Source organism: Balaenoptera physalus, assembly GCF_965194825.1.
Source record: "Balaenoptera physalus genome assembly, chromosome: 1".
Taxonomy (NCBI): Eukaryota; Metazoa; Chordata; class Mammalia; order Artiodactyla; family Balaenopteridae; genus Balaenoptera; species Balaenoptera physalus.
Window position 1 is genome coordinate 171,087,423 of NC_138882.1, and position 26,608 is coordinate 171,114,030.

Sequence of the window (26,608 nt, forward strand, 5' to 3'; positions counted from 1 at the left end):
AATAAAAATCCCCATAATGCCAACATTCACAGCTATCTCCCGTTGACATTTTTTTTGTAATTGCAACAAGTTTTATTAATAACGTCAAAATTCTGTTAGAACCTAGTATATGTTAAGTTATAAGATACAGTTAATATTCTTTTTTTTTAACATCTTTATGGGAGTATAATTGCTTTACAGTGGTGTGTTAGTTTCTGCTTTATAACAGTGAATCAGCTATACATATACATGCATCCCCATATCCCCTCCTTCTTGCGTCTCCCTCCCACCCTCCCTATCCCACCCCTCTAGGTGGTCACAAAGCACGGAGCTGATCTCCCTGTGCTATGCAGCTGCTTCCCACTAGCTATCTATTTTACATTTGGTAGTGTATATATGTTCATGCCACTCTCTCACTTTGTCGCAGCTTACCCTTCCCCCTCCTCGTGTCCTCAAGTCCATTCTCTATGTCTGCTTCTTTATTCCTGTCCTGCCCCTAGGTTCTTCAGAACCTTTTTTTTTTTTTTTTTTTAGATTCCATATATATGTTAGCATACGGTATTTGTTTTTCTCTTTCTGACTTACTTCACTCTGTATGACAGCCTCGAGGTCCATCCACCTCACTACAAATAACTCAATTTCGTTTCTTTTTATGGCTCAGTAATATTCCATTGTATGTATGTGCCACATCTTCTTTATCCATTCATCTGTCGATGGACACTTAGGTTGCTTCCATGTCTTGGCTATTGTAAATAGAGCTGCAGTGAACATTGTGGTACATGACTCTTTTTGACTTATGGTTTTCTCAGGGTATATACCCAGTAGTGGGATTGCTGGGTGGTATGGTAGTTCTATTTTTAGTTTTTAAAGGAACCTCCATACTGTTTTCCATAGTGGCTGTATCAATTTACATTCCCACCAACAGTGCAAGAGGGTTCCCTTTTCTCCACACCCTCTCCAGCATTTATTGTTTGTAGATTTTTTGATGATGGCCATTCTGACTGGTGTGAGGTGATATCTCATTGTAGTTTTGATTTGCATTTCTTTAATGATTAGTGATGTTGAGCATCTTTTCATGTGTTTATTGGCAATCTGTATTTCTTCTTTGGAGAAATGTCTATTTAGGTCTTCTGCCCATTTTTGGATTGGGTTGTTTGTTTTTTTGATATTGAGCTGCATGAGCTGCTTGTAAATTTTGAGATTAATCCTTTGTCAGTTGCTTCATTTGCAAATATTTTCTCCCATTCTGAGGATTGTCTTTTCGTCTTGTTTATGTTTTCCTTTGCTGTGCAAAAGCTTTTAAGTTTCATTAGGTCCCATTTGTTTATTTTTGTTTTTATCTCCATTTCTCTAGGAGTTGGGTCAAAAAGGATCTTACTGTGATTTATGTCATAGAGTGTTCTGCTTATGTTTTCCTCTAAGAGTTTTATAGTGTCTGGCCTTATATTGAGGTCTTTAATCCATTTTGAGTTTATTTTTGTGTATGGTGTTAGGGAGTATTCTAATTTCATTCTTTTACGTGTAGCTGTCCAGTTTTCCCAGCACCACTTATTGAAGAGGCTGTCTTTTCTCCATTGTATATTCTTGCCTCCTTTATCAAAAATAAGGTGACCATATGTGCGTGGGTTTATCTCTGGGCTTTCTATCCTGTTGACATTTTGATATATCTCCTTTCTTCCATCTTTTTCCTATGCATATATATCTTTTCTTTGCCTAGAAAGGGGATCATGCATGTCACAATTTCTTTTTTAATTTTTTAAAATTAATTAATTTATTTGTTTTTATTTTTGGCTGTGTTGGGTCTTCGTTGCTGTGCGTGGGCTTTCTCTAGTTGCAGTGAGCAGGGGCTACTCTTCATTGTGGTGCACAGGCTTCTCATTTTCGTGGCTTCTCTTGTTGTGGAGCACGGGCTCTAGGCGTGCGGGCTTCAGTAGTTGTGGCACGTGGGCTCAGTAGTTGTGGTGCACAGGCTTAGTTGCTCCACAGCATGTGGGATCTTCCCGGGCCAGGGCTCGAACCCATGTCCCTTGCATTGGCAGGCAGATTCTTAACTACTGCGCCACCAGGGAAGCCCCATGTCACAATTTATAACTTGATTTTTTAGGTATTAATAAAAATTGTTTTACAATGAATTTGTTAACACAGAGTGAGGAAATCCCTTTTAATGCCTCCTGGCCCAATTGCCCTTTGTCTGCTGTTAATGCTTAGCATCCTTCCAGTCTCCTTTTTATAACTTCTGTACATATATGAACATCTGTATATTGAACATCTGTATATTGAAGGCACCTTTTTATATATAAGTAGGCTCATGCCGTGCCTCATTGTTCTGGGACTTATACTTTAATTTTCAAGTGCTTTAGTATTTGAAGGTGTTTCCCAGTTGGTACATACAATTTTGCCAAGTCTGTGCTTTCCCTGAACCCTGCATCATAGCTGTCTACAGGCACTGCCAGGACCAGAGGATGGGCTGGGCCTTCCTCTTCTCATTTCCGACCACTGTCATGTAAGTTAAGAGCACAAAGCTCAGAGGCTGGCAGACAGGCATTCAGTCCTGGCTTTGCCCCTCTCTGAATGTGACCTAGGCAAGCGGCCTCACCTTTCTGAGTATAATTTCCTCATCTGCAAAATGGGGGTATTAAAAGTACTTACCTCATAGGGCGGTGTGAGGAGCAAATGACATGACACATATGTGTGTTCAGTATTTAGCATAGTGCCTGGTATAAGAAAAAACTAAAAAATGTTACCTGTTATTGATGTATACAATTTTGTCCTGCTTTAAGGACTGCCGGGGTGAACACCGCTGTGCATCTGGCTTCTCCCCATTTCAGATTATTTATTTGGGCCAGATGCCCGGAATTGGAATTCCTGGGTCTGCAGTGTTTTGAGGGGGTGTTTGAGCTTGGTGGTGGAGCCAGGTTCCTGCCCACCTTGACTGGAAGCAGCCCACATCTGCTCTCTCCTCCAGGCCCCATCCTTGACTCTGCGGCACAGCCCATCATCCCACAGCTTCCCAAACAACCCGTTGCCATGGCAACTGGTGCCAGCTGCAGGAGAAGAATTGAGGCTGGGCTGTGACAGGGACGGGCAGGTGGTTGAGGACAGGGCTGAGTGGGGCGTGGGCAAGCGTGGGCATAGTGCCCAGCTGGTCTGCATCCCCTTTGAGGGCCCTGGCACCTTCTCCTGGAGGCAGCTTGGCTCGTGTCAGGGGCAGATAGACAGGTTCAAGGTCAGGCTTTGCTTCTTACAACGGAGTGACTTTAGACGAGAGATGTCTCTTCTCTGAATCTTAGTTGCCTCCTCTATGAAATGTGGGTATCAGCTGGGCCCCAGAACTGCTGGGAATCTGGTATGAGAGGCTGGCTGTGTTGTGTTCTTTTGGTTTGAGATAGAGACTCTTAGAGGGGGGTGGGGAAGTTGGTTGAAGCGCCATTTTCTTCTCTATTTGATCCCCACGGTGGTCAGTTAGGTCTGGAGCCACTCAGTGGATGGGATAGCAGGGGACATGGGGAGGGCAGCTCTGGCAGTGTCCCCTGTTCTGCCTGTCACAGCTCGGGAGGCACACAGCTCCTCCGGCCCCACCTAGGCTCCCACACTCAGGTACCCCGTCTGCAGCTACGAAGCATCAGGAGTTGTGTGAGGGAGGAGCGTGTCTCCAGCAGATGGACAGCCTAAGAATAGCTCTTTAAGTGCTTACTGTATACCAGGAGCTTCACGTAGGTCATCATCTCATGTTTAATCCTCACAAAAGCATGAAAAGTCAGTGTTAATACCCTTGTTTTGCTGATTAAGAAAACTGGGATTCCGAGAAGCTAAGTGACTCACTCAAGGTCACACAGTAAGTAAGTGCCTGTTCAATTCCACTCTGTGCACTGAGCCAGGATGCTAAAGGCCTGGCTAAGGGATTTAGATTTTTATGGGGCTTTATTTGTTCAGCAAACACGGGGTGTTCTTCCAGGATCTCAAAGTCCAGTGTGGGGAGACAAACAAGTAACCAGAGTTGAGATTCAGATTGACACCTAGCAGATTCTGGATACCCAGAGAGCAATTGAGTCTTCCCTAGGGAGGGGTGGGTGGGAGGCCTTGGAGGTAGGGTAGGGCACAGGAGGGGGCTGTGGGAGCTGCATCTGGGCAAAGGTAGTGGGTGTGCAGCAGGCAGAGAAGGTAGGAAGGGCATACTAGGAAGAGCACAGAGCACATGCAAAAGTACAGAGACAGGAAGCAGCTTGGAGCATTGCAGGAGCAGAGTAGTAGGTGGGGTAAGGTCAAGAGGGGAGGAGGAAGGTGGGAAAGATCAGCGAGGACAACATTGCTTAAAGGGAAATGGAGAGACTGAAGTCTGGTCAGGTATCGGGAGGGACTTTCTCAGGGGCAGGAGCCAAGGAATCTTAACAACATCAGAGTTTATAGAGAGAGCTTGCTGAGTTCCAGGCACTGTTCTAAGAGTCTTGAATAATGATAATGATCCTTGCATTAACACTATGAGGTTGATACTTGTATTATCCCCATTTTACTGATGAGAAAACTGAGGCACAGAGAGGTTAAGTAACTTTCCCAAGATCACACATATCCTAGGTATTGGCAGTAAGTATCCTATTGCACGAATATACCACAATTTATTTATTCCTTGACTCCACGTGGACATTTGGGTTGTTTGCAGTTTTTTGCTATTACATATGGTGGTGCTATGATGAACAGTTTTGTATGTTTCTTGGTACATATGGGCAAGAGTGGCTCCGTGGAATATTCCTGGGAGTGGAATTGCTGGGTTATAGGGTATACACATATTCAACTTTACTTAAACAGTGCCAGATGTTTTCTAAAATGGTTGAAAATAGTTTGTACTCCCACCAGCAGTGCAAAATTCCAGTAGCTCCACATCTTTACCAACACTTGATATTATCAGACTTCAATTTTTGCCAAAATAGGGATATGCTATGGCGTCTCAATGTTGTTTTAATTTTCATTTCCCTATTACTAAGAAGAATCTTTGCATGCATTCTGGTCATTTCTGGTTAAGTCAAGTCTTGCCAAAACAATTTTTTTGGTTTTAACTTTTCCTTACTGATCTGTAGGAGTTCTTTATGTATTCTAGATACTCTTCCTTTGTCAGTTATATGTTTTGCAAATATATTCTCCCAAATTGTGGTTCATATTTTGCTTTCCTTATGGTGTCTGTTGATGGGTAGAAATTCTTAATTATTAAAAATTGTTTTATTGTGGTAAAATATACATCACAAAATATACCTTTTAAACCATGTTTAAGTGTACAGTTCAGTGGCATTAAGTACATTCACATTGTTGTGCAGTCATCACCACCATCCATCTCCAGAACTTTTTCATCTTCCCAAATTGAAATTCTGTACCCATTAAGCAATAATTCCCCATTCTCCCCTTCCCCCAGCCTTTGATAACCACTATTCTACTTTCTGTTTCTATGAATTTCACTATTCTTGGTACCTCACATAATTGAAATTGTACAATATTTGTCCTTTTGTGACTGACTTATTTCACTTAGCATAATGTCTCCAAGGTCCATGTTGTAGCATGCATCAGAATTTCATTCCTTTTTAAGGATGCATAACATTCCATTGTATGCCTTTACCACATATTGTTTATCCATTCAACTGTTGATGGACATTTAGGTTATTTCCAACCTTTTAGCCATTGTAAATAATGCTGCTATGAACATTGGTATACAAATATTCAAGTCCCTGCTTTCAGTTCTTTTGTGTCTACCCAGAAGTGGAAGTTGAATTGAATTGGAATTAAAAAGAGGTAGAATTGCTGGAGAAATTCTTAATTTTAATGTACCCTAATATGTATAATCTTTTTAAGGAATTTCTTCCCTATCTCAAGGTCATGAAGATGTTCTTCTATGTAGTGTTGTGTTTCCTTTCACACTTAGGTCTATAATCTGCCTGGAATTGATTTTTGTGAGTGATATGGAGTATATCACTTTTTTATATGGATACCCAATTGTTTCAACACCATTTACTGAAAATTCTGTCCTTCTCCAGTTATATGCAATGCCAGCCCTGTCATAAGTCAAGTCTCCATATATGTGGGATTGGTTTTGTTCTCCCTATGCTCATCTTGTTTAAAATTTCTTTCCTTATGCATATATTTTATATTAATTATAATAATTATTAATAATTCTTGATATATAGCAAGAAAAGTCTCCCAATTTTGTTATTTTCAGGAGGATCTTTACTCTTAACTTTTTTTTTCTCCTTCACATAAATATTACAATCAGCTTGTCAATTTCCACACTTGAAAAAACCTGTGCAGAACTAACATTTTTACAATATTGAGTCTTCCAATCCATGAACATAGTATATTCCTCCATTTATTTTGATCATCTTTATTGTTTTTCAATAAAGTTTTATACATTCTCCATAAAAGTCTTGCATATCTTTTTCAGATTTATTCCTAAATACTATATCTATGTATAACTTTTTGTTATGGAAAATTTCAAATATATGTAAAAGTAGATTGAATTTTAAGCAGGGGTTGGCAAGTTATCACCCACGCTTTGGTCACCTCAGCTGGCTTAGTAAATACAGTTTTATCGGAGCACAGGCACAACTATTTGTTAACATATTGTCCATGGCTGATTTCCTACCACAGTGGCAGAGTTGAGTGATTGCAATGGAGACCGTATAGCCAGCAAGCCTAAAATATTTTCTCTCTGGCTCTTTACAGAAAAAAATGACCGGCCCCTGGAATGAAATCTCTTGTACTCATCACCCAACTCTAGCAACCACGCATTATTTTCTCTAAAGGTTGACCATAATTCCTCAGTATCAAATATTTGTTTAATATCCAAATTTCCAATAGTTTCATAAAGATGATAATTTATTTTTATACTTTGTCTTTTTAAAGTCAGGATCTAAGTAAAATCTACATATTGCAGTTGGTTGATATGCTTGTAAGCCTCTTTTAACGTATAGGTCTGTTTCCAATCTTGTTTTTCTTGCAGTAATTTTTTTTTTTTTTGAATCAGTTATACACATACAATATGTTCCCATATCTCTTCCCTCTTGCATCTCCCTCCCTCCCACCCTCCCCATCCCACCCCTCTAGGTGGTCACAAAGCACCAAGCTGATCTCCCTGTGCTATGTGGCTGCTTCCCACTAGCTATCTATTTTACATTTGGTAGTGTATATATGTCCATGACACTCTCTTACCCTGTCACATCTCACCCCACCCCCTCCCCATATCCTCAAGTCCATTCTCTAGTAGGTCTCTTGCAGTAATTTTTGAAGAAACTAGGTTTGTCCCGTAGCTTATTGCATTGCTGTGGTATAGTGAAACCTGTTCCTCTGTCTTCTGTATTTTCTGTGAACTTGTGGTTAAACCTGGAGCTTTAATTAGATTTGGATTCAAAGTTTTGGGGCCGACTACTTTTTAGGTGGTGGTGTGGTCTTTCCATCAGAAAGCACATAATGTCTGATTTTATTTCTTTATGTTTTTATGTATTATAAAATGGTAACTTTTAAAAATTGCGGTTTCTAACTATTGATGGCGTATAACATGCAATTGATTTTGCAGAAATCTTTTATTAATTTATATAATTTACCTATTAGGATTTTTTTTTGTTTTCTATGTAGATAGTCATATAACCTGCAAATAATGAGAGTTTTGTTATTTCCTTTCCAATTCTTACATCTCCCCCACCCCCTTTCCTTACTGTGCTAGCTAAGACCTTTAGTATAATATTGAATAGAAGTAGTAATAGGGTAACAACAGGGAACTTTGTCTTGTTCTGGATTTCAAAGGGAATGTGGTCATCATTTCAGCATGAGTGTGATGTTTGCTGTGTTTTTATATAGATACTTTATCAAGTTAAGGAAGCTCCCTTCTATTCCTGATTTCCTTGTTATTCTGAATGGACAGTACATTTTAAGAAGTGTATTTTCTGCATTTTTGATATAATATGACTTTTATTCTCTTACTAATATTAATTTAATGAGTTGGGTTTTTTAAATGTTAAGTCAATCTTGCATTTCTGGAATAAACCCAAAATTGATCATGTTATATCTTTTTTATGTTTTCTGAATTCATGTTGATAATATTTGGTTTGGAAATTTTGTATTTCTATTGATGAGTTAACTGGCCTGAAATGATTTATTCTTATAGTGTCCTTGTGAGGTTTTAGTATTCGGTTTTGCAGCCTCATAGAATGAATTGTAGAGTGTTTTCCCTTTTTCCATTTGCTGCAGTAATTTGTATAAAGTTGGAATTATTTGTTCTTTGAACATTTCGGTAGCATCACTGGTTTAAAAAAAGAAGTCTGGACTGGTGTTTTCTTTAGGGAAGATGATTCCTTCCCTACTGATTCAATTAATTCTATGCTTATAGGTTTATTCAGTTTAAAAAAATTTTTTCCTTGAGTCAATTTTGGTAAGTTACATTTTTCTAGAAATGTATCCATTTAATCTGAGTTTTCAGATCTACTTGCATGTTGGCATAAAGTATTGCACAATAGCCTCTTATCTTTTTAATATCTGTGCACTCATGATTACTCATTCTAAATATTGTCTTGTTGTCCCTTCCCTCTTTTCCTTAATCTTGGCAGAGAATTGTTTGTTTCTATAGTCTTTTCAAAGACCTGATTTTTGGTTTTGTTGATCCTCTCCATTATATGTTTGTTTTCAGTATCATCGTTCTTTCCATTTATTCTCTTATTTTTATAATATTTTAAGAACGATGCTTAGTTCATTAATTTTCTATCTTTTTCCTTTCTAATAGTCATTTAAAGTTATAAAGGAACCTCTAATGATGATGTTAGCTCCATCCACACACTCTAATATATGTCTTTCTTATTATCATTCAATTCTCAGTATTTCATAACTTTTATTACAATTTTTTCTTTGGCCTATGTGTTATTTATTTATTTTATATATATTTATTTAATTCATTTTTTGGCTGCATCGGGTCTTAGTTTCGGCACATGGGATCTTCGTTGAGGCATGCAGGATCTTTCCTTGTGGCACATGGGCTTCTCCCTAGTTGAGGTGCGCAAGCTCAGTAGTTGTGGCACGTGGGCTTAGTTGCCCCTCGGCTGTGGGATCTTAGTTCCCCGACCAAGGATCAAACCCACGTCCCCTGCATTGGAAGGTGGACCCTTTACCACTGGATCACCAGAGAAGTCCCTGGCTTATGTGTTATTTAGAAGTGTATTTCTTAATTTCCATTCATATGAGTTTCTTTCTTTACTTTCTTTCTCTCTCTCTTTCTCTATGTTTTTCTTTTTGTTATTGCTTTTTAACTTAATCATATTGTGGTCTGAGAAAGTGATCTTTATCTGAGTCGTCTGATGTGGTAGCCACTAGCCACTTGTGTCTACTGAGTACTTGAAAGTTGGCCAGGGGACTTCCCTAGTGGTCCAGTGGTTAAGACGCTGTGCTTCTAATGCAGGGGGCGTGGGTTCAATCCCTGGGAACTAAGATCCCACATGCTGCGTGGCGTGGCCAAAAAAAAAGAAAGCTGGCCAGTCCAAATTGAGATGTACTGTAAGTGTAAAATACATACTGGATTTCAGTGACTTAGTCACTGAAAAAAAGAAATTAAAATTTCATTAATAATGTTTTTTATTGATTACATGTTAAAATGATAATATTTGGATATTTTGAGGTAAGTAAAATATAAAATGAATTTCACTTGTTTCTTTTTACCTTTTCTTAATGTGGCTACTAGAAAACTTAAAGATACACCTATGGCTTACATTTGTAATTAATTGGTCAGCATTGGTCTAAAAAATACTAGTCTTTTGAAATTTGTTGAGATTTGCTTTATGGCTCAGGTTGTGCTTAATTTTCATGTATGTTACATGTATACTTGAAAAGAATGTGTATATTAAGTGTTCTATATATGTACACAGATTAAGCTTCTTCATTGTTTTCATTCAATTTTTTTTATCCTTACTGATTATTTTGTCAGCTAGATTTAGCAATAGTTAGAGAAATACATTAAAATTTCATGCTATAGTGGTGGTTTTGTCTTTTTCCTCATAGCTTTGTCAATTTTTACTTTATGTTTTTTGAGATTATGTTATTAGACGCTTATACATTTAGAGTTGTTAGCTTTCTGGTGAAACTGCTAATCATTATGTAATGAGGTCTTTGACTCTAATTATTTTTTGCCTTAAAGTCTGTTTTGTCTGAGACTAGTGTAGCTACAAAACTTTATTTTGGTTAGTATTTGTCCACTCACATATTACTCCATTTTTTTCTCTTAACCTTTTTGCATTGTTGTGTTTCAGAAATAGGTTTTATAAGTGTCTTATAATTGGATTTTCTTTTTTTAAAGTTCTGATAATTTTTGCATTAATCTGAAATATTTGTCCATTTACATTTGTTGTAGTTACTGATTTATTTGACTCTATTCCTACTGTCTTATTTTGTACCTATCAAAGTATAAAGGAAGTTACTGTCTTTATCTTCCTCTGAAGTAATATGATGATCTGGGAATGCTTTAGTTCCAAGCATGCACCTTCCCAATTTATGTGCTGTTGTTATCTAGAAAGTTGGTCCTAAGTTATTTTTTTAATCCCACAAATTACACAAATATTATAGTTTCATATTATCAGTGTTCGTTTAGATTTAACAACATAGTTATCATTTTCTTTGCTCAGAATTCCTCTCTACATCTCAGCTTTTATATCTGGGATCATTTTTCCTTCCTTCTGCCTCAAGTTCATCCTTTAACATTTTGTTTATTGAGAAAAATAAAATTATCAAGAAAAACAATAACTCTCTTGGTTTTCTCTGTGATATCTTTATTTTTTATTTTAAACCATTTTTAAAATTGAAGTATAATTTACAGTATTTCAGGTGTACAGCAAAGTGATTCAGTTCACTGAATCTGTTCTTTTTCAGATTATTTTCCATTATAGGTTATTACAAGATATTGAATATAGTTCCCTGAGTTACCCAGTAGGTACTTATTGTTTATCTATTTTATATATAGTAGTGGGTATATGTAAATCCCAAACTCCTAATTTATCCTTCCCCACCCCCGCTATCCCCTTTGGTAACCGTAACTTTATTTTCTATGTCTGTGAGTCTATTTCTGTTTTTTAAATGTTATAATATATTTATTTTATCTTCATTCTCAAAAAATATTTTGTGTGGGTACACAATTGATATTTTCTTTAAGCATATTGAAAATATTATTCTATTATGTTTTGCTTCCATATTACTATTGACAAGTTAGCTGTTAGTCTAACTACCATTCCTTTGTAGGTAGAGTGTCTTTTTGTGAGAGGCAGGCATTATAGCGTTAGTGGTTAAAGGTGTGGCCTCTGGAATCAGACTGCCAGGATTTAAATCTTAGATCTTTGGTTTACTAGCTGTATGACACTGGGCAAGCTGCTTAACCTCTCTGTGCTCCAGTTTCCTCTTCTGTAAAATGGGGGCAATAATGGTACCAGTACCTAACTCACAGGGTTGTGATGAGGATTAAGTGAACTAACAAGGAAAGCATTCAGAACAGTGGTAGCACATTTTCAGTGCTATTAAAGTGTAGAATTTTTCCCCCTCTCTCAATGCTTTTAGGATCTCCTTTTTTTTAAAAAAATAAATTTATTTATTTTATTTATTATTTTTGGCTGTGTTGGGTCTTCGTTGCTGCGTGAGGGCTTCCTCTAGTTGTGGTGAGCGGGGGCTATTCTTCGTTGCAGTGCGTGGGCTTCTCATTGCAGTGGCTTCTCTTGTTGCGGAGCATGGGCTCTAGGTGTGCAGGCTTCAGTAGTTGTGGCTTACGGCCTTCAGTAGTTGTGGCTCGCGGGCTATAGAGCGCAGGCTCAGTAGTTGTGGCACACGGGCTTAGTTGCTCTGCAGCATGTGGGATCTTCCCAGACCAGGGTTCGAACCAGTATCCCCTGAATTGGCAGGCGGATTCTTAACCACTGCGCCACCAGGGAAGCCCAGGATCTCCTTATCATTGGTGTGGAACAGTTTCACTATGATGTGTCTAGGTGTGGATTTACTTTTACTTAAACTTTTTGAAATTCACTGAGCTTTTTGAATCTGTAAATTGTCGTCCTTTATCAAGTCCAGAAAATTCTTAGCCGTCTATCTTCAAATACTCCCTCTGCTCAATTCTCTCCTCTCTCCTTCTGGAACTTTAGTTCCAGAGTGATATTAGTCCTTTCGCTCTAGCCTTTGTGTCTCTTTGATTGTGTTTCACGGTCTCTGTGCTGTGAATATTTTGGATAATTTCTTTAAGTCTATCTTCTAGTTCACTAGCTTATTTCAGCTGTGTCTAATATGCTATTAAACCTATATACTGACTTTTAAATTTTAATAGTTATTATTATTGTATTTTTATTTCCAGAAGTCGTGTTTTGTCCCCAACCAAATCTGCCCTTCAGATTTTATATATATATATATAATATTTTTAATACATATTTTTGCCCTTCACTCATATGTTCGACATTGCCTTTTATTTCTTTAAACATATCATACATACATATGTTGTAGTCTTGTCTGCTAAGTCCAGTATCTAAAGTCTTTGCTGGTCTGATTCTGCTGCCTATTGTTTTGGAGCCTCAAAACTCTGGTATGTGGACCCCTGAGAACAGGGGCCAGTCAAAAGGTTTTAAACTGTGAAGGACCATTCTTAATCTCTTTCCTGTTTTCCTTCCCAGATGTCCCCTGTTTTCTCTCTGCCACCCCCTCCCCCCCATCTCAATTTACTTTTTTGAAAGGCTGATTCATTCCCATGGTTAAAAAAAAAAAAAAAAAAAAAAAGTGAAAAGTCTCCTTCCCAACTCCCAGTCCCTTTCCTATTGGAAGCCTCTGTTATCAGGTTCTTGTGAATACTTCCAGAGATATTTCATGCTGATTCAAGCAAATACAATGAAAAAATCTTTCTCTTTTTAAAGCAAATGGTAGCACACTACACACATTGTTCTGAACTTGTCTTTTAGTTTAAAAAGTATGTTTGTGCTTATAAAAGAGACACATGCTCATTCTGAGTAACATAAATACCCGTGTCTACAAGTAGAAAGTGAAAATCCCCCTGGAATTTCGTTCCCCAGAGATAACTTCTATTATGCATCTATAAATATATATTTACATAAATAGGCTTATGCAACACATACTGCTCCATAACCTATTTTTTTCTTTTTCTCCAAACAATACAGCTTGCCATCTTTCCATGAACCTTACCATATCTGTCAGTGCTCTCCACATAGCCCAGCAGTTAAATGCCTGGGCTTCGGAGTCAGACAGAACTAGGTTCTAATCCTAGCTCTGTCACTTAGTAGCTATGGGACTTTTCAGAGCCTCTCTGAGCCTCAGTTTCCTCATCTGTAAAATGGGGATGGAAATAGTACATAGTTCATAGTGTTGTTCTGAGACCTTAATAAGATCATGTATGACATGCTTCCTCCAGGGTCAGCTGCTTTATAAGCCCTTGATGAACGGTAGTTTTTTATTACTACTCACTCTTTTTAATGGCCACTTAGAATCCATAGTATGATATGTCACCGTTTATTAACCATTACCCTTTTGATGGACACTGGATTGTACCCAACGTTTTTGTTGTTGTCGTAAATGCCAACCCAGTGAACACTGAATGTACATCTTTCACCTTTGTGTGTATTTTCTTGTGAATTCCCTGCAGTGGGGTCACTGGGTCCTCTGAATTCTAATGTCTGTATCCTCTTTCTCTCCAAGGAGGCAATGAAAACGGCCCATGGGGTGAAGCATGTGTGTTACGTAGGTTCTTCCTTTTTATTACTGCTGTTTTTCCTCTCTCTCCTGAGGTGTGGTGGGGTGGGAGGGGTCCTCCCCAGAGACAATCCCAGCCCCCTGCCCTAGCCTGCCCTCCTCCGGAGCTTCCTAGTACTCCCCACTTCCTATGATGTGAATCTCAGACCTCTATTTTCCCCCAAACCTTGGAACCTGACCATTCATGATCATTCATTCAAAGATTAGTTTTTAGACCCATCTACTTTCAAAACAATTCCCTGTGGTTTGTAATAAATTAAAAGAATCAAAACATACTCAAATGGGTTAAAGTCTAAAGAAAGCAAGAAAAGGGGAAGGAGAAGGGGAAATCTTGTTACAACACCCCCCCGCACCCAATCCTGGGAAGGTACAACGTCTAGGCTTAAAGTTAATACTAAGCTTCCTGGCAGCCAATGCAAAAAGGGGAGCAAGAGAGATTCTGTATCTCATTAGAAGACCCAGAACCACTCTGCATCCTGAAATGGTCATGAAGGGCTTCCTCTCAGGGGCAATAGAGGGGTGATCAGCAGGCTTTCAGAGGGGGTGGTGGACGTGTTCACCGCGTGGCTGTGGCTTTCAGAGGGGGTGGTGGACGTGTTCACCGCATGGCTGTGGCTTTCAGAGGGGGTGGTGGACGTGTTCACCACGTGGCTGTTGCAGGGGCAAAAGGCAAGTCAGTGACCCTGGAAAAAGGGGCATGACAGAGCTTTGAGAAAGAGAAGGTGGGCTCAGAACAGGATATGGCTCCCTGGTAAGATGCATCTCTGGTCAGAAGGGTGAGAAGGGTCTCAGTACAGGGTCCAGGTAACTCTGAACGTGGCTGGGAGTGAGAGGGGAAGCCGAGAGGATGGGAATGAAGACAGGTTCCTCTCCTAGGATGGAGGCCAGGCAGTCAGCAAACACTTATAGAGCCCTCCTCTGTGCCAGCCTTTTCTGGGCATTGGGAATACAGTGGGGGCTAAGAAGTACATGCTCCCTGTCCTCATGGAGCTTACAGTTCAGCGGGGAAGAACGAGGACAGGAAACAATTGCAGGTGAGGCTAGTGCTCTGAAGGGCTCTTCTCCCCTGGCAGGTTGGTTCTGGGGCAGTGATCCACCTCCTGGGGGCCATCAGCTACGGCCAGGCAGGGGGGCTGCTGCCTCCAAAGCTGGAGGTTCTGGAGGACATGATGGAGGTCAACTCAGCCTCACTTGCCCAGAGGCCCAGAAGGAAGGAAAGGCGCATGGCCCAGGGCCCCGCGGGGTGCCAGGTACAGAAGATGTTCTTTACGCTGACATGTCTCTTTATCCTGTTGGGAGAGGCGCATGCACACCTGATTCACAGAGATGGTGCTGCAGCCCAGAGAGACGCCGTGACTTGCACATGGTCACACAGAACGTAATAGCCAGAGGCGGGGTTAGACCTCTGCTGGCTGGCCGCCCCCGGGCGGTGGTCTGTTCGTTCCTTCTCCTGCACTGCTGAGTTCAGGAGCTTGACCGGAGCAGAGGAGGAAGGGAGGGGCTGGGCCTCCATGCATTTGGGGAGAGAGCAGTTGTTGACCTTTGTTCCTGGCCGCCCCTCATGTCCTGCCATCCCAAGATCCTCTAGCCACCTCCCTCGGGGGGACAGCATGGGGCTCTGGTGGCCTCTCTGACCCCGTCCACCATCCGAGGAGTCATTCCTTTCCGCCCAGGGGCTCCACATCCTCATTCTGTTGCAGGAGGGGGTTCCCGTTCAGGAGGCTGGTGCTGAGTGTCCGGGGGTGAGTGCTTCTGCCCTGGCCACACGGCATCCCTCCCTGGAGCAGGGGTAGGGGGAATGTGGGGCTGGGGAGGCGACTGGGGAAGCAGGGTCCCCCTGGGGCTGGGAGGCTGCACCCAGGGACAAGGCCTCGGTTCCTCACCCCTCCCCTACAGTGTGGCCCAGTGGAGGCTGAAGAGGAGGAGCCTGGTGAGCAAGTGCGGGGACAGGACTCAGGTGAGGGGCCGTGGAGGGTGCCCCGCGGCAGCCGTCTGTCTTCTAGGGACTGCTGAGCGCGCAGGGGGCTCCCGGCCAGCTCCGGGCCCCAGCCCCTGCTAAGGCTCCTCTCCTCTCCCACCCCCAATCAGCCTGTAGTCCTTCCCCAAAGGGGTGGGGACCGCTGGCTGCCTGGCCTCGGCTCCCAGACAGACCTCCTAGACGCCCTGGGTCCCTGAGGGTGGGACCCCTCCCCTGCCTGCCTAAGCCCCTCAGCATTGAGTCACCCCCTCCCCTTGCCCCTGAGCATCCACCGGGCGCCAGTGACTCTGTTTCCCCACAGCTCAGCTTCAGCCCCAACAGGAGAAGCTCCCCCTGGATATCGGGGTACGGGGCACTGTGGTCCGTGCCATGCAGGAGGCGCTGTGTAGTCGGTAAGGCCTTGTTCCGCGTTCCCTGACATCCAGGACATCCTGAAGGGCTGCCCTCACACACACCACCTCCCAAGGCTGTGCCGTGTTCTAAGGGCTTCTGTGTGTATGACTACCCCATTTTGTCCTGTGAGGTCATTTGCCCACACATGTGAACCTGGGTCTCCCTGGCTTCAGGGTTGTGCTTTCTCATTAAGCCACTGTAGCTCTCAGTGTCTGCTCAGGTCCTCGTGGACGTCGCCCACAGCAAATGCTTTCAGACACAGTGAGACTCTGTGTTGGGACTATCTCAGAGATCTGAGCACAGAGCTGTCATTTTACTAATGGTGAGACCAAGGCCCAGAGAGAACAGGATTTTGCAAAGGTCACACAGCAAGTCAGTAGCAGATTCAGGGTTACATCCAGGGCCAGGGCTCCATCCCCTCCCCTGACCAATGCCTTACCCTCCCCCCCACCAGGCTTCCTCCCCTCCCTCCATACCCCAGTTCACTGGCCAGGGATAGAGCAGGGGCTGAGCAATCTGATCTTACTTTTCTACTCATCCTGTGGCCTCAGGCAAGCCCCTTATCTTCTGTGAGCCTCAGTCACCCCATCTGTAAATGGAGAATGATAATACCTCTTCTTCACGGAGTTGGGGGGAGAATAAATGGGTTCATGTAGGAAAATGTTCAGAATAGAAACCAGAGTTGGCCCAGACCCTGCTCTCCACCCATGTCTCCCTCTCGGGCTCGGCGCCCTGGCCCTGCCCTTGTACCCCACAGCCTTCAGGAGCGCCCAGACCTGGTGCTGAGTGAGGAGGCCGTGGAGGGCATCGCTGCTGGCATCGAGGCAGCCCTCTTCGACCTGACAAAAGCCACCAACGGCCGCTACAAGAACAAGTACCGCAGCCTGCTGTTCAACCTGCGGGACCCCAGGAACCCGGTGAGTGGGGCTCTGGGCTGGGCTGGGTCCCCCTCAGAGGTGGGAAGCCCCAGCAGGATGTTGTGTGGGGCTCTCCAAGCAGTGTGGTGCAGCCCCTGCCCTTGCAGGACCTGTTTCTCAAAGTGGTTCACGGAGACGTCAGCCCCCACGGCCTGGTGCGGATGAGCTCGGTCCAGCTGGCCCCCCAAGAGCTGGCCCGCTGGCGGGACCAGGAGGAGAAGAGGGTGAGCTGTTGGGTCAAGTCAGGACATGGAGAAGGGGTTTGGGGAGGGGGAGGCCCGAGGATGGAGCGGGAGAGACAGAGACAAAGAGTGAGGAGGAAGGTGATGAGACAGGGGAGCACAGGACAGACAGAAACAGAAACGAGGGAACAGGAAGATCAGGCAGACAGGGAGAGAGTCAGAGAGACTCTCCCCACCAAAAAAAAGGGAAAAGGGGCAGAAATGAAGGGGATTGGAGATGGAGAGCTCAGTAGAGAGGTGACACCCCCAGGGGTGTCGTCTTCCACTTGCTTGTCTATGGAGCTGGGCTAGTGGGTGGGGGGACTGGGGATGTTGGCCCAGAGTCTGGAATCCAGGACTGTCATCCGCCATCCATGGGGCACAGACCCAGTGTGATGCCCCTGCTCCAGTCCCAGTCCCAGAAGTTCCAGAAAAGGCTGGAAGTCTTCCTAGTGCCCCAGGTGGAGTGAGGAACCCCACAGCCTCCAGCAGTTCACAGATACACCCCCATACACCCTGCGTCCGTGGGTCTCTCCCTCCAGGGAACTGCACAGGGGCAGGGAAGGTGTGGGCACTGAGCCAGCTTCAGGAGATGCTTGCATAATGTTTGTTGGTGCCCCAGTGAGAAAGGGAGGGACTGATCGAGGGAGCAGGGCCCGTGGGATGGGCTGGGGCTCTAATGCCCTTGTTCTGACAGACACTGGGCTGGTTAGAATTAATAACTGGAATCCATTAGGAGCATCTGTCCACTCTGAGCTTCTGTCCGGGCACTGTGGGCAACCAGGACCAGCTATGTAAATTGTGGAGCCAGTGCAGAATGAAAATGCGGGTGCTTTGTTCAACGATTAAGAATTTCAGGGACTTCCCTGGCGGTCCAGTGGTTAAGACTCTGTGCTTCCACTGCAGGGGGCACTTGTTCGATTCCTGGTCGGGGAACTAAGATCTCGCATGCCGGCAGCGGCCGCGCGGCCAAGAAAAAAAAAAAAAAGAATTTCAAGATGACGGCAGTATTTAGCATGGGGCCCTTCTAGGCGCAGGGCCCTAGGCTACCGCATGGAGCCCATGCCCACGAAGCCAACCCTGCTGGGAGGACACGGCTTCTGTCCTCCAGGGGTTGTTAGAAAGGAAGAGACAGGCTTTCAGGAATCGTTTCAGATAGGATGACACTGATCAACAATAAGAATCACAAGTAGCATTTACTATGAGCCAGGCTCCAGGCTAAGCACTCAACATAAGCTGTTTAATATGATGCTCTTAATTTCATTTCTAGAGAACAGATCAACTAAGGCTTAGAGCAATGAAGGGCTTGCCCAGGGCCATACCATCTTGTGGGTCTTTATTAATTACAGCTGGTGCTCTAGAGCCTGTGCTCTTTCGACTACCCCACACTCTTCCCCAGGCAGAGGGTGGGTGGGATACGGTCAGGGGCAGATTTGACTCATGCGAGAAGGCGAAGTTCAAGAAGGCTTCCTGGGGGAGGCCGGGTTTGAGTTGGAGGGTGAATGAGTGGAAAATGGAGAGGCGAGGCAGATGGTGGGGGGTCTCCAGGTGAGGGACTGGCAGAAGCAGAGACGTGGAGGAAGGGAGAGGGCTGGCACGGAAGGGGAGCCGCAGCGGAGGGGCCTCAAGGGAGGAGAGGGAGCACTTGGGCTCTTGGTGGCCAAAGTCCTCCAACCCTGGCTGAGCTGGGGCTGCCCCGCCCCTCAGAGCCTGGAGATGATTGAGCAGCTACAGAAGGAGCCGTGCAGCCTCCCGGCCTCCAAACTGACCCACAAGGGGGAAGTCGAGATCCTGCGGGACATGGACCAGATGCTGACCCTGGAGGATCTGGTGGTAAGTGGGAGCCTGACGTGGTGCCAGGCAGGGCCTGTGCCCTCGGATCCCACCCCTCACCTCACCAGCTGTGTGGCCTTGGGCAAGTCATCTGACTACGCTGAGGCCCACGGTCTTCATCGTAAATAGGGGGATGATGGTCGCCGCACAGGGTCTAGGTGAGCGTGGGGTGAGACAAACGCCAGCGCCGGGCCTGTCCGCACCTTCTCAGTGCTGCTCCCCCTCCTTGTGGCCTAATCCCAGGGCACCTCATGTGAGTAGTAGTGAGTCCTATCTCCACAGTTCCCCCTGAGCTCAGGCATTCCGACCAGATCCCAGGTTGGGAAGCAGGAGGGACACACTGTTTGAGGCAGGGACTTTTTGGATGTAAGGAGTAGAGACTTGCTCTATTCAGCAGAAGAACTTAGGGATGCTCTGGCAGGGTACCACCTGGAGTCCAGAGCAGTCTGTGCAGAGTGTCCTTTTTTTTGTGGGGGATCTGCCCCATCCTCCTGTCCATCCTGCTTCTTCCTCCCCCTTGGCTCCTCCTCCTTGCACATGGCTCAACAGGACGGCTCAGCAGCCCTCGAATCAATGAACCCATCCCCTCAGCCTCCTGCAGCCAATCAGAGCGCCCCCTTGGCTCACTTCAGTCACTCTCAGGAGAAGGCTGCTCTGGCTTTGGTTGGGTGTCCCGTGGGTCAGATGTTCACCCCGGTCTAATCAGCTGTGTGTCCAGGATGGGGGAGCGCAGGGTCCCTTGAGCCACGTTTGCTGGGGAAATGGCAGTGACCTTGACCGACAAAAATCCCTGCTCTCCCTCACCAGTATCCAGGCCAACAACCAGACCTCCTGGCTGTGCGGAGAGGAGCCCTAAGAGGGCGTGGCTGCTCCCCAACCCAAACCAACCTGTATTCCCTGAGTAAATTGAATGTAAATGTAGGGGGAGGAGCCAGAGAGAGAGGGAAGAGAGAAGGGGCGGCAGAGTAGGGGAGGGGAAGATAACACAGAATAGCAACATTCCTTCCGATTGAACACCTACTATGTGCCACTTTTACAAACAATGCCTCATTCAAACCTCACGATATAACCTACAAGATGGGTGATGCCAGTTTCCTGGGTGAGGCACCTGAAACCGTTTGCCCAAGGTCACTGAGTTGGCAGTGGGGGAGACTGGAACCCAGGCTCTCTGACTCCAAAGCCTGTGCCTTGTCACTGCTCTGGAGGTGGTTTTAAGGCAAGAGTGAGAGTTTCAAGATCTTTTCAAATCTTCCTGAAGCAATGTTTGTTGTGTGTTTAAAGCTGTTTCTATTATGAGGAAAAGAGGGTGATTTGGCATTGGGCATCAGGGTTCTTAAAAACGTTCATTCTCCCCAATTCTGTCATCTGCTTCTGAGAACTCGTCCTAAGGAGATAATTGAAAGTTTAGGAAAATACTTTCAGCATAAGGATGTCCTCAGTGTTATTTGTTACAGTGAAAGCCTGGGAACGACCTGATTGTCTAGCAGCAGAGGTGATGCGTACACTCCAGCCCACCCCATCAGTGCAGTGTCTACAGGGACGGTATAACATGGCAGATACCTTTGCTGTGGTTCATGGACACATGAACCACAAAAGGACCCCCAAAACTCTGTGTATAGATAAGCTATTATAAAGGGATACCCAGAATATCAACAGTTGTTTCTGAGTGGTGGGACAAGGGGTGATTTTTTTTTTTTTTAATTTTCAAATTTTCTGTATTTTCTAAATTTCCTGTAACAAGTTCACGATACTTTTGTAATTAAAGAATATATTATTTAGAAAAATAAAACCACAGCCCTGAGGGCCCCCTACTCATGGAGGGCTGCTGACCTCCGCAGCCGCCTTCCCAGCCCACCCCTCTCTCCTCCTTTGCCTCCCAGGGACCCATGGTGTCCATAGACGGCGACCCACTGGCCCTGCCTGCCACGTCGAAGGGCACCACGGAGCAGCACGAGGACACCACGGAGCAGCACGAGCACCACTTCCTAGACCCCAGCTGCCGCATCTGCATGGGTGGGAGGGAGACACAGGAGGGGCACAGGGGTGGTGGGCAGGCCGGGGCTGAGTGTGGGGTTCAGCGGCAACAGGGATTCATGGCTTGGGGGGAAGGTGGTGGGGCGGGGGTACCCGTGTTCCAGGTCACCTCAAAAAGGACCTGGTTCAAACTCCATTTCTAATGCCCTGGGCTGGCTTCAGCCTAGCTGCCGGCCCGCGTTTTAGCTCCTGCCTCTCCGCTTTGCAGACTGGAAGCCCTTGTGTGAGCAGCCAGCCTCCTTCATAGCCACCAGGAGGATGGGGGATGATGCTTTCCAGAGAGCCCCAAGCCTAGTCCCTATGTCCTCTCCAGAGATGCCCCAAACCAAGGAGAAGCCTCCCACGGAGCCCAAGGACAGGTATGGGGCAGTGGGCAAGGAGGTGGGCAACCGGCAGGGTTGGTGGGGGAGGCAGCAGACACAGGGTGGGTTTTTCCATATGGCCTTAGGCAAATCCTGCCTCTTGTGTGGGCCTCAGTTTCCCCATCTGTGCAATGGAACTAATCATCCCTGCCTACTGGTCTCCACCACATAAGGCCATGTTTGGACCAGTGTTCCAGCACCCACAGTGGGGACACAGGACCTTCTCTGAAAACTAAGGAGCTGCTGGGGAAGCCCTGGTGACCTGTTCACCTGGCCCTGTTCTCTCTGCCCCTCCCTCTAGGCTCCAGATGCCTGCTGGGTCCACAAAAGCCCTGCCCAGCCAGCCGCCCTGGGAGGGGTCTCTGGACATGTTCTCCATTAAGCGGTTCCAGGTCAAGGCCCAGCTGGTCTCGGGGCACAGCTTTCGGCTCATCCGGGTACTCCTGCCCTGCTTGCCAGAGACTCCCTTGCACACTGACCAGCCCAGTCAGCTACACACACCCCCATTCATTCATTCACCCACTCACTCCTTCTGAAACAAGTCATTGGCTCCCTCTCTGTGCTTGGCCCTGTGCTAGGCTAGATGCAGCCCCACTCCTGCAGAGACGCATGGGCAAAGGACTCCCTATAACCCAAGGCATTAAGCAGGAAGGACCCAGGAAAAGGGTCTGGTGCCTCCTGGCCCAGAGAAGGGTTTTAGGAGTTATTGTTGAGTGAGTGAATGATCAGCTAAGTGTTGGATGAGGGTAGGGGGTTAGAGGAGGGAGTAAGGGGCTTCTGAGAAGTGGAGGAGATTGGCCAGGACAGGCTGTAGGCCTCCAGGGGTAGTTAGGGCTTTCCAGCAGCCACTGGGGCTCCTGATATACTGCCTGTCAATCCTCTTGGCCACAGGCTGTGGCTTCCGGGTAGCCAGTACTGAGTCTGCCTTAAGCGGGTGGGAAGCTGGGAGGCTGACTGGCCTCCTACCTGTCCCCAGGCCCTGCCCCAGGTGATCCGCTCCGCAGGCTGCATCCCCCCCAGTGCTGTCTGGGACTTTCTGGCCAGCATCTGCCCAGCCGAGGCCAAGGTAACCACCCACCCTTGGGCACCACCTCTCCTCCTAGCACCATATCCCCAGCCCTGAGCTCTTTCGCTCCAGCTCTGGAGCAGAGGCCTGGTTTAAGATATCCTGGTCCAGTTCCCACTGTGACTGCAGACTCACTGTGTGACCCTGGGCAAGTCCCTCTGTTTCCACCTCGGGAAAATGGGGCCACTCTTCCTCACAGGGTTCTCAGAGGTTCAGATGAGACCAGGGGTGTTCACAGGAGCAAAGAATGACTGTTCCTAAATCTGCTCTCCTTCCTGCAACCTCAGGACGTCTGCGTGGTCAGACTGTGCCCACAGGGCTCTCGGGACACCCAGAATTGCCACCTGCTCTATTCCTACCTCAATGACAAGCAGCGCCATGGCCTGGCAGCTGTGGAACAGGTGGGGGTGGTCCTGCTGCCCCTGCCTGCCTTCCAGCCCCTGCCCTCCAGGCTGCGCCCTCTTGGAGGCCCAGGTGAGTGCCCGATGCCCATCCCAGACCCTGCCTCCCCTCACATGGTGACCAGACAGGCGTTGTAGACACAGTCACCCCTGTCTCCATGGAGGCAGGCACATCTCAGAAGGGAACTTCTGAGATGGGCAAATGTGAGAACAAAAACAAGAAGAGCTCAGACTTGTATATTGTTTACTATGTGCCAGACAAACATTCTGAAAGCTTTACTTATATTAATTCAGTTAGTCCTCAAAATAACCCCTTCAGGATGGTGCTATTAATTTTTTCACTTCATAGATGAGGAAACTGAGGTAGGGAGAAAGCAAGTGACTTGTCCAGAGTCACAGAGCCAGTCAGTAGCAGAAACTGGCCTCCCAACCACCACACATACAGCCTCTCCAATCAGGCACCTTGATGAGAAACCAGTCACATTTGACCCCAGCATAGCAGAACAGAGGCAGGACCACCAACTGGCTGAAATTAGGACCTAAATAAAAGAGGAAGGAGAGATGTTTTCACCACAGCTATCCTGGGCCAAGCTTGGCTTTTGTGCCTGGATAGCCTCCAGGGCGTGGATCCAGGAAAGCATGGGAGGGGGCTGGAGGGGGTATCGAGGGGTGGACTGTACCTGTTGCTGAGTAGTGTTTGATCTTTCTGGGCTGCCTGTCCTGGGGACAGTGTGGTAGACTGAATCATACAGTCTTGAGATTAAACCATCCATGCCCCAGTCTCAGCCAAGTGAACCCTTTCACACACTGTGAGAGCAAATCTTACACCCTCCTACTTACTTTCCCAGCATCTCATGGGCCCCATCTCACTACTGGAAAGCTCTTCTTGGGGTCTAACCTCCAGACCTCTTGCCACAGCCAGAATGCAGCTTCTGGGGGCTATGAGTTCTCTCCGTCCAAGCCTTTGGTCTCTTTCCCCCTCTTTCTCCAGGCCTGGAAGCCACTCACTCAAGCCTGTTGCTGGCGGTGCTGCTCCCCAAGGCAGGGCTTCTGGACACAGCAGAGTCCAGCCCCTTGGGGGGGAAGGTTCGCAAAATGCTCTCCTTCAACAGAAAAGTGGAGATGAGATACTACCAGCCAGAGGCCAGGGGGCCAGACGTAGCCCTGAAGGGCTCCCCTTCCCCGGTGGGTGCCCTGCAGCAGGGCCAGGGCAAAGGCAACCTGGCCCCAAGGGGAATCTGTGCTTGGCAGAGGCCTCCCAGAGGCAGGGGGAGACTGTGGGGAGAGCCTGAGACCTGGCAGGGTCCTGGGCGAGGGCAACGGCCTCCAAACCCAGGCTGGTACCAGTCCTGGCATCCCTATTCAGCTTCACCAGCTGGCCATGACCAGCATCTCCACAGGCCTTCCTGTCCCCACCAAGCCCTGCTCCAGCATCTCAAATCCCTGGTGGCCATGAGCCACCGGCTCCAAGCCTCACTGAGGTCCCTAGGCCAGGAGCAAATTCCCCGACCTCCTGCCCAGCCTCCTGCAGCCCCTGGGATTCTTGGCCTCCTCTGCCGGTCCCCTGCAGCTCCAGAGTCCCCTGGCCCAGCCCTTGACTCCTCTTTGGGGTCTACAGATGGAGCTGGCTCTGAGTGTCCCCTTCCTGGAGAGACCTTACCCTCATTACCCACCAAAAGAGGGGCTTTAATTCCCTAACCAGTGCTGAACCCTAAGGTGCTCTAGAAAGAGCAACAGGGGCAGAGGAAGGGGACGGTCAGCTGTTTGAATTTCCTGTTCTGCAGTTTGCTTTGTGTTGATTTTTGGTTTAGTAAAGAATTTGGCAAAGTTGAGACTGCATGTGTTGGCTGGACGGGAGGGACCCTGGGCCTGGCCACGTGTGGGTTGGGGTGGGTGTGTCTGGGAGTTTCTGTGCACAGATACAGCAGAGCTAAAGTGTTAGGGATGGAGGGGGCAGCCTTGCCAGCTGCTTGTCTGAGGTCCTTAACCATCACTGTGCACCAGGGTTCAGTTGTTGCCATGGTGGGCTCTGGAAGCATTTTGCAAGTATTTTGAACTGGGTGGAAGAAGTGATGGGAGAGAAGGAAGCACTAGGTTGGGGAGAGAGAGAAAAACGAGGCTTTTGAAGGGGCATAGACACTTAGAGATTGTTAGAGAGGAAAAGGAGATCAAGTTGCAATGGATTTAAAATTTTTCAGTTACCAAGACTTTTTCCTTTGGATAGGTGGGGGTTACCGCCATAATCCCTACGCATCTCTGTGTGTGTCTGAGGGTCTCTGTGTGTGTGCATGCCTGTGACCATATGTCTGTGTGTGGGTCTCTGTTGAGGAAGTTGGGAGGTCCAAATAGGATGTCTCCTCTCTGTTCCTCTTGCCCGCTCCTGGGGACTGATACTGGAGAAAGCCAAGGGCCTTGGCCTGGTGCGGGGTGGGGGGTGGACATTCAGGATGGGGTTGGAGGCTGGTGTTATAGGGCAGGATGGTGCTGTTTTGCCTGGGGCCTGGAGTGAGCTCTTAACCGCAGCTACAGTTGTAAGGCATCTCAGTGTGTGTGTACCTCCGGAGAGCTGAGTCTAGGCATTGCCATGGGAACTAACTGCCTCCTCGCTACCTAACCCAGGGTCCAGAAGCAGGGCCTGGCTCGGAGGAGAGAACTTCTGGCAGGACCCCACCGTTCACCCCTGCCCCGGCCTGAAGGGGTGTATCTCTTCCCACCCCTTCTCTGAAGTCTACCCACGTACCAGCCTCGCCCTGGGCTGGGGAAGATGGGGCAATCGTTGGGGGAGTCCCACTTCTCTGCCCCATGAGCTGTGCTGCTGCCCTACCCGCGGCCGACAGCAGAGGGGGCCCTAGGCCTTGGGATGGAGGTCGGGGCTGGCAGGACTGGAGGTCAAGCTGGAGGCGGGACGAAGTGTGGGAATTTAGCCGTAGGGATTGGGGGCGTGTGTGGGGGTGGGGTGGGGTGCCGGGGGTGGGACAAAGAGGGGGGACGGGACAGGTGAACCGGGAGGGGGGAAGCTCCGAAGGCCTTGTGAGGGCCTCAGTGCTATATGCAAATTACCCAAATTACCTGCAACCTGCGGCTTGACTCTTAAGTCGGCAGCAACTTGGGTCATTTTCTTAACACAGGGCAGTTGGGGGACGGCTATGCGCCCCCTCCCTCCAAGCCCAGGACTTCCTCCCAGGGAGACGGGAGACCGTTTGCTGCCTTCCCGAGCACTCAGGGAAGAAAAAGCTCCGTACTCTGGACTGGGACTTCCTTTCGGAGCGTCAGTTTTCCCGTCTGTAAATGGGAGTGATCATGCGGCCCTCTGGCACCTCGCCCCGCAGAGAGGGCTATAGGTGAGCCCCGAAATCCTCAGCCTGCTTCGAGGCTGGGGGCTGGACAGCATGACCTTCACCCACCTTTTGGCTCTAGTCCACAAGCCCCTTGCCTTTCTTTTGGCACAGGAGGCCAGGAGCGCGGATTAGGCGAGCTGTTGCTAGGGGGCGTGACCAGAGGTTGCTGGGCTCAGGGTTGCTAAGCAACGCTGGGCGGGGCTGACGGTGCTTGGCCGGAGTAGGCGTATGAGGGGACCCGAAGGGCCAGCTAACTTCCCTCGGTTTAATGGAAGGCGGCCGTCGACGCTGCTCTCCCCGCGACTTTCTGCGGGCTTCAGCTTCCCCTGGGCAGGACGCCGTCTCG

The 26,608-nt window shown here is 47.1% G+C and overlaps 1 protein-coding gene across 10 annotated transcripts in view; it reads left to right on the plus strand.

Moving 5' to 3' along the window:
- The window catches only part of SPOCD1 (SPOC domain containing 1), a 51,941-nt gene extending 26,077 nt beyond the window's left edge, over positions 1-25,864 (plus strand). For 6 of the 10 annotated variants that reach the window (XM_082411169.1, XM_082411170.1, XM_082411171.1 and 3 more), the window contains 14 exons: positions 13,666-13,707; positions 14,793-14,969; positions 15,420-15,461; positions 15,616-15,676; positions 15,999-16,089; positions 16,848-17,007; positions 17,115-17,231; positions 18,936-19,061; positions 20,942-21,074; positions 21,304-21,454; positions 21,759-21,894; positions 22,434-22,523; positions 22,811-22,997; positions 23,916-25,864. In XM_082411169.1, coding sequence (XP_082267295.1) covers positions 13,666-13,707; positions 14,793-14,969; positions 15,420-15,461; positions 15,616-15,676; positions 15,999-16,089; positions 16,848-17,007; positions 17,115-17,231; positions 18,936-19,061; positions 20,942-21,074; positions 21,304-21,454; positions 21,759-21,894; positions 22,434-22,523; positions 22,811-22,997; positions 23,916-24,622 — 2,220 coding nt within the window. In that variant the 3' untranslated portion in view covers positions 24,623-25,864. The remainder of the gene's footprint in view (positions 1-13,665; positions 13,708-14,792; positions 14,970-15,419; positions 15,462-15,615; positions 15,677-15,998; positions 16,090-16,847; positions 17,008-17,114; positions 17,232-18,935; positions 19,062-20,941; positions 21,075-21,303; positions 21,455-21,758; positions 21,895-22,433; positions 22,524-22,810; positions 22,998-23,915) is intronic. The other 4 variants (XM_082411166.1, XM_082411167.1, XM_082411168.1 and 1 more) reach the window with 4 other exon arrangements.
- Positions 25,865-26,608: the final 744 nt, after the last annotated feature.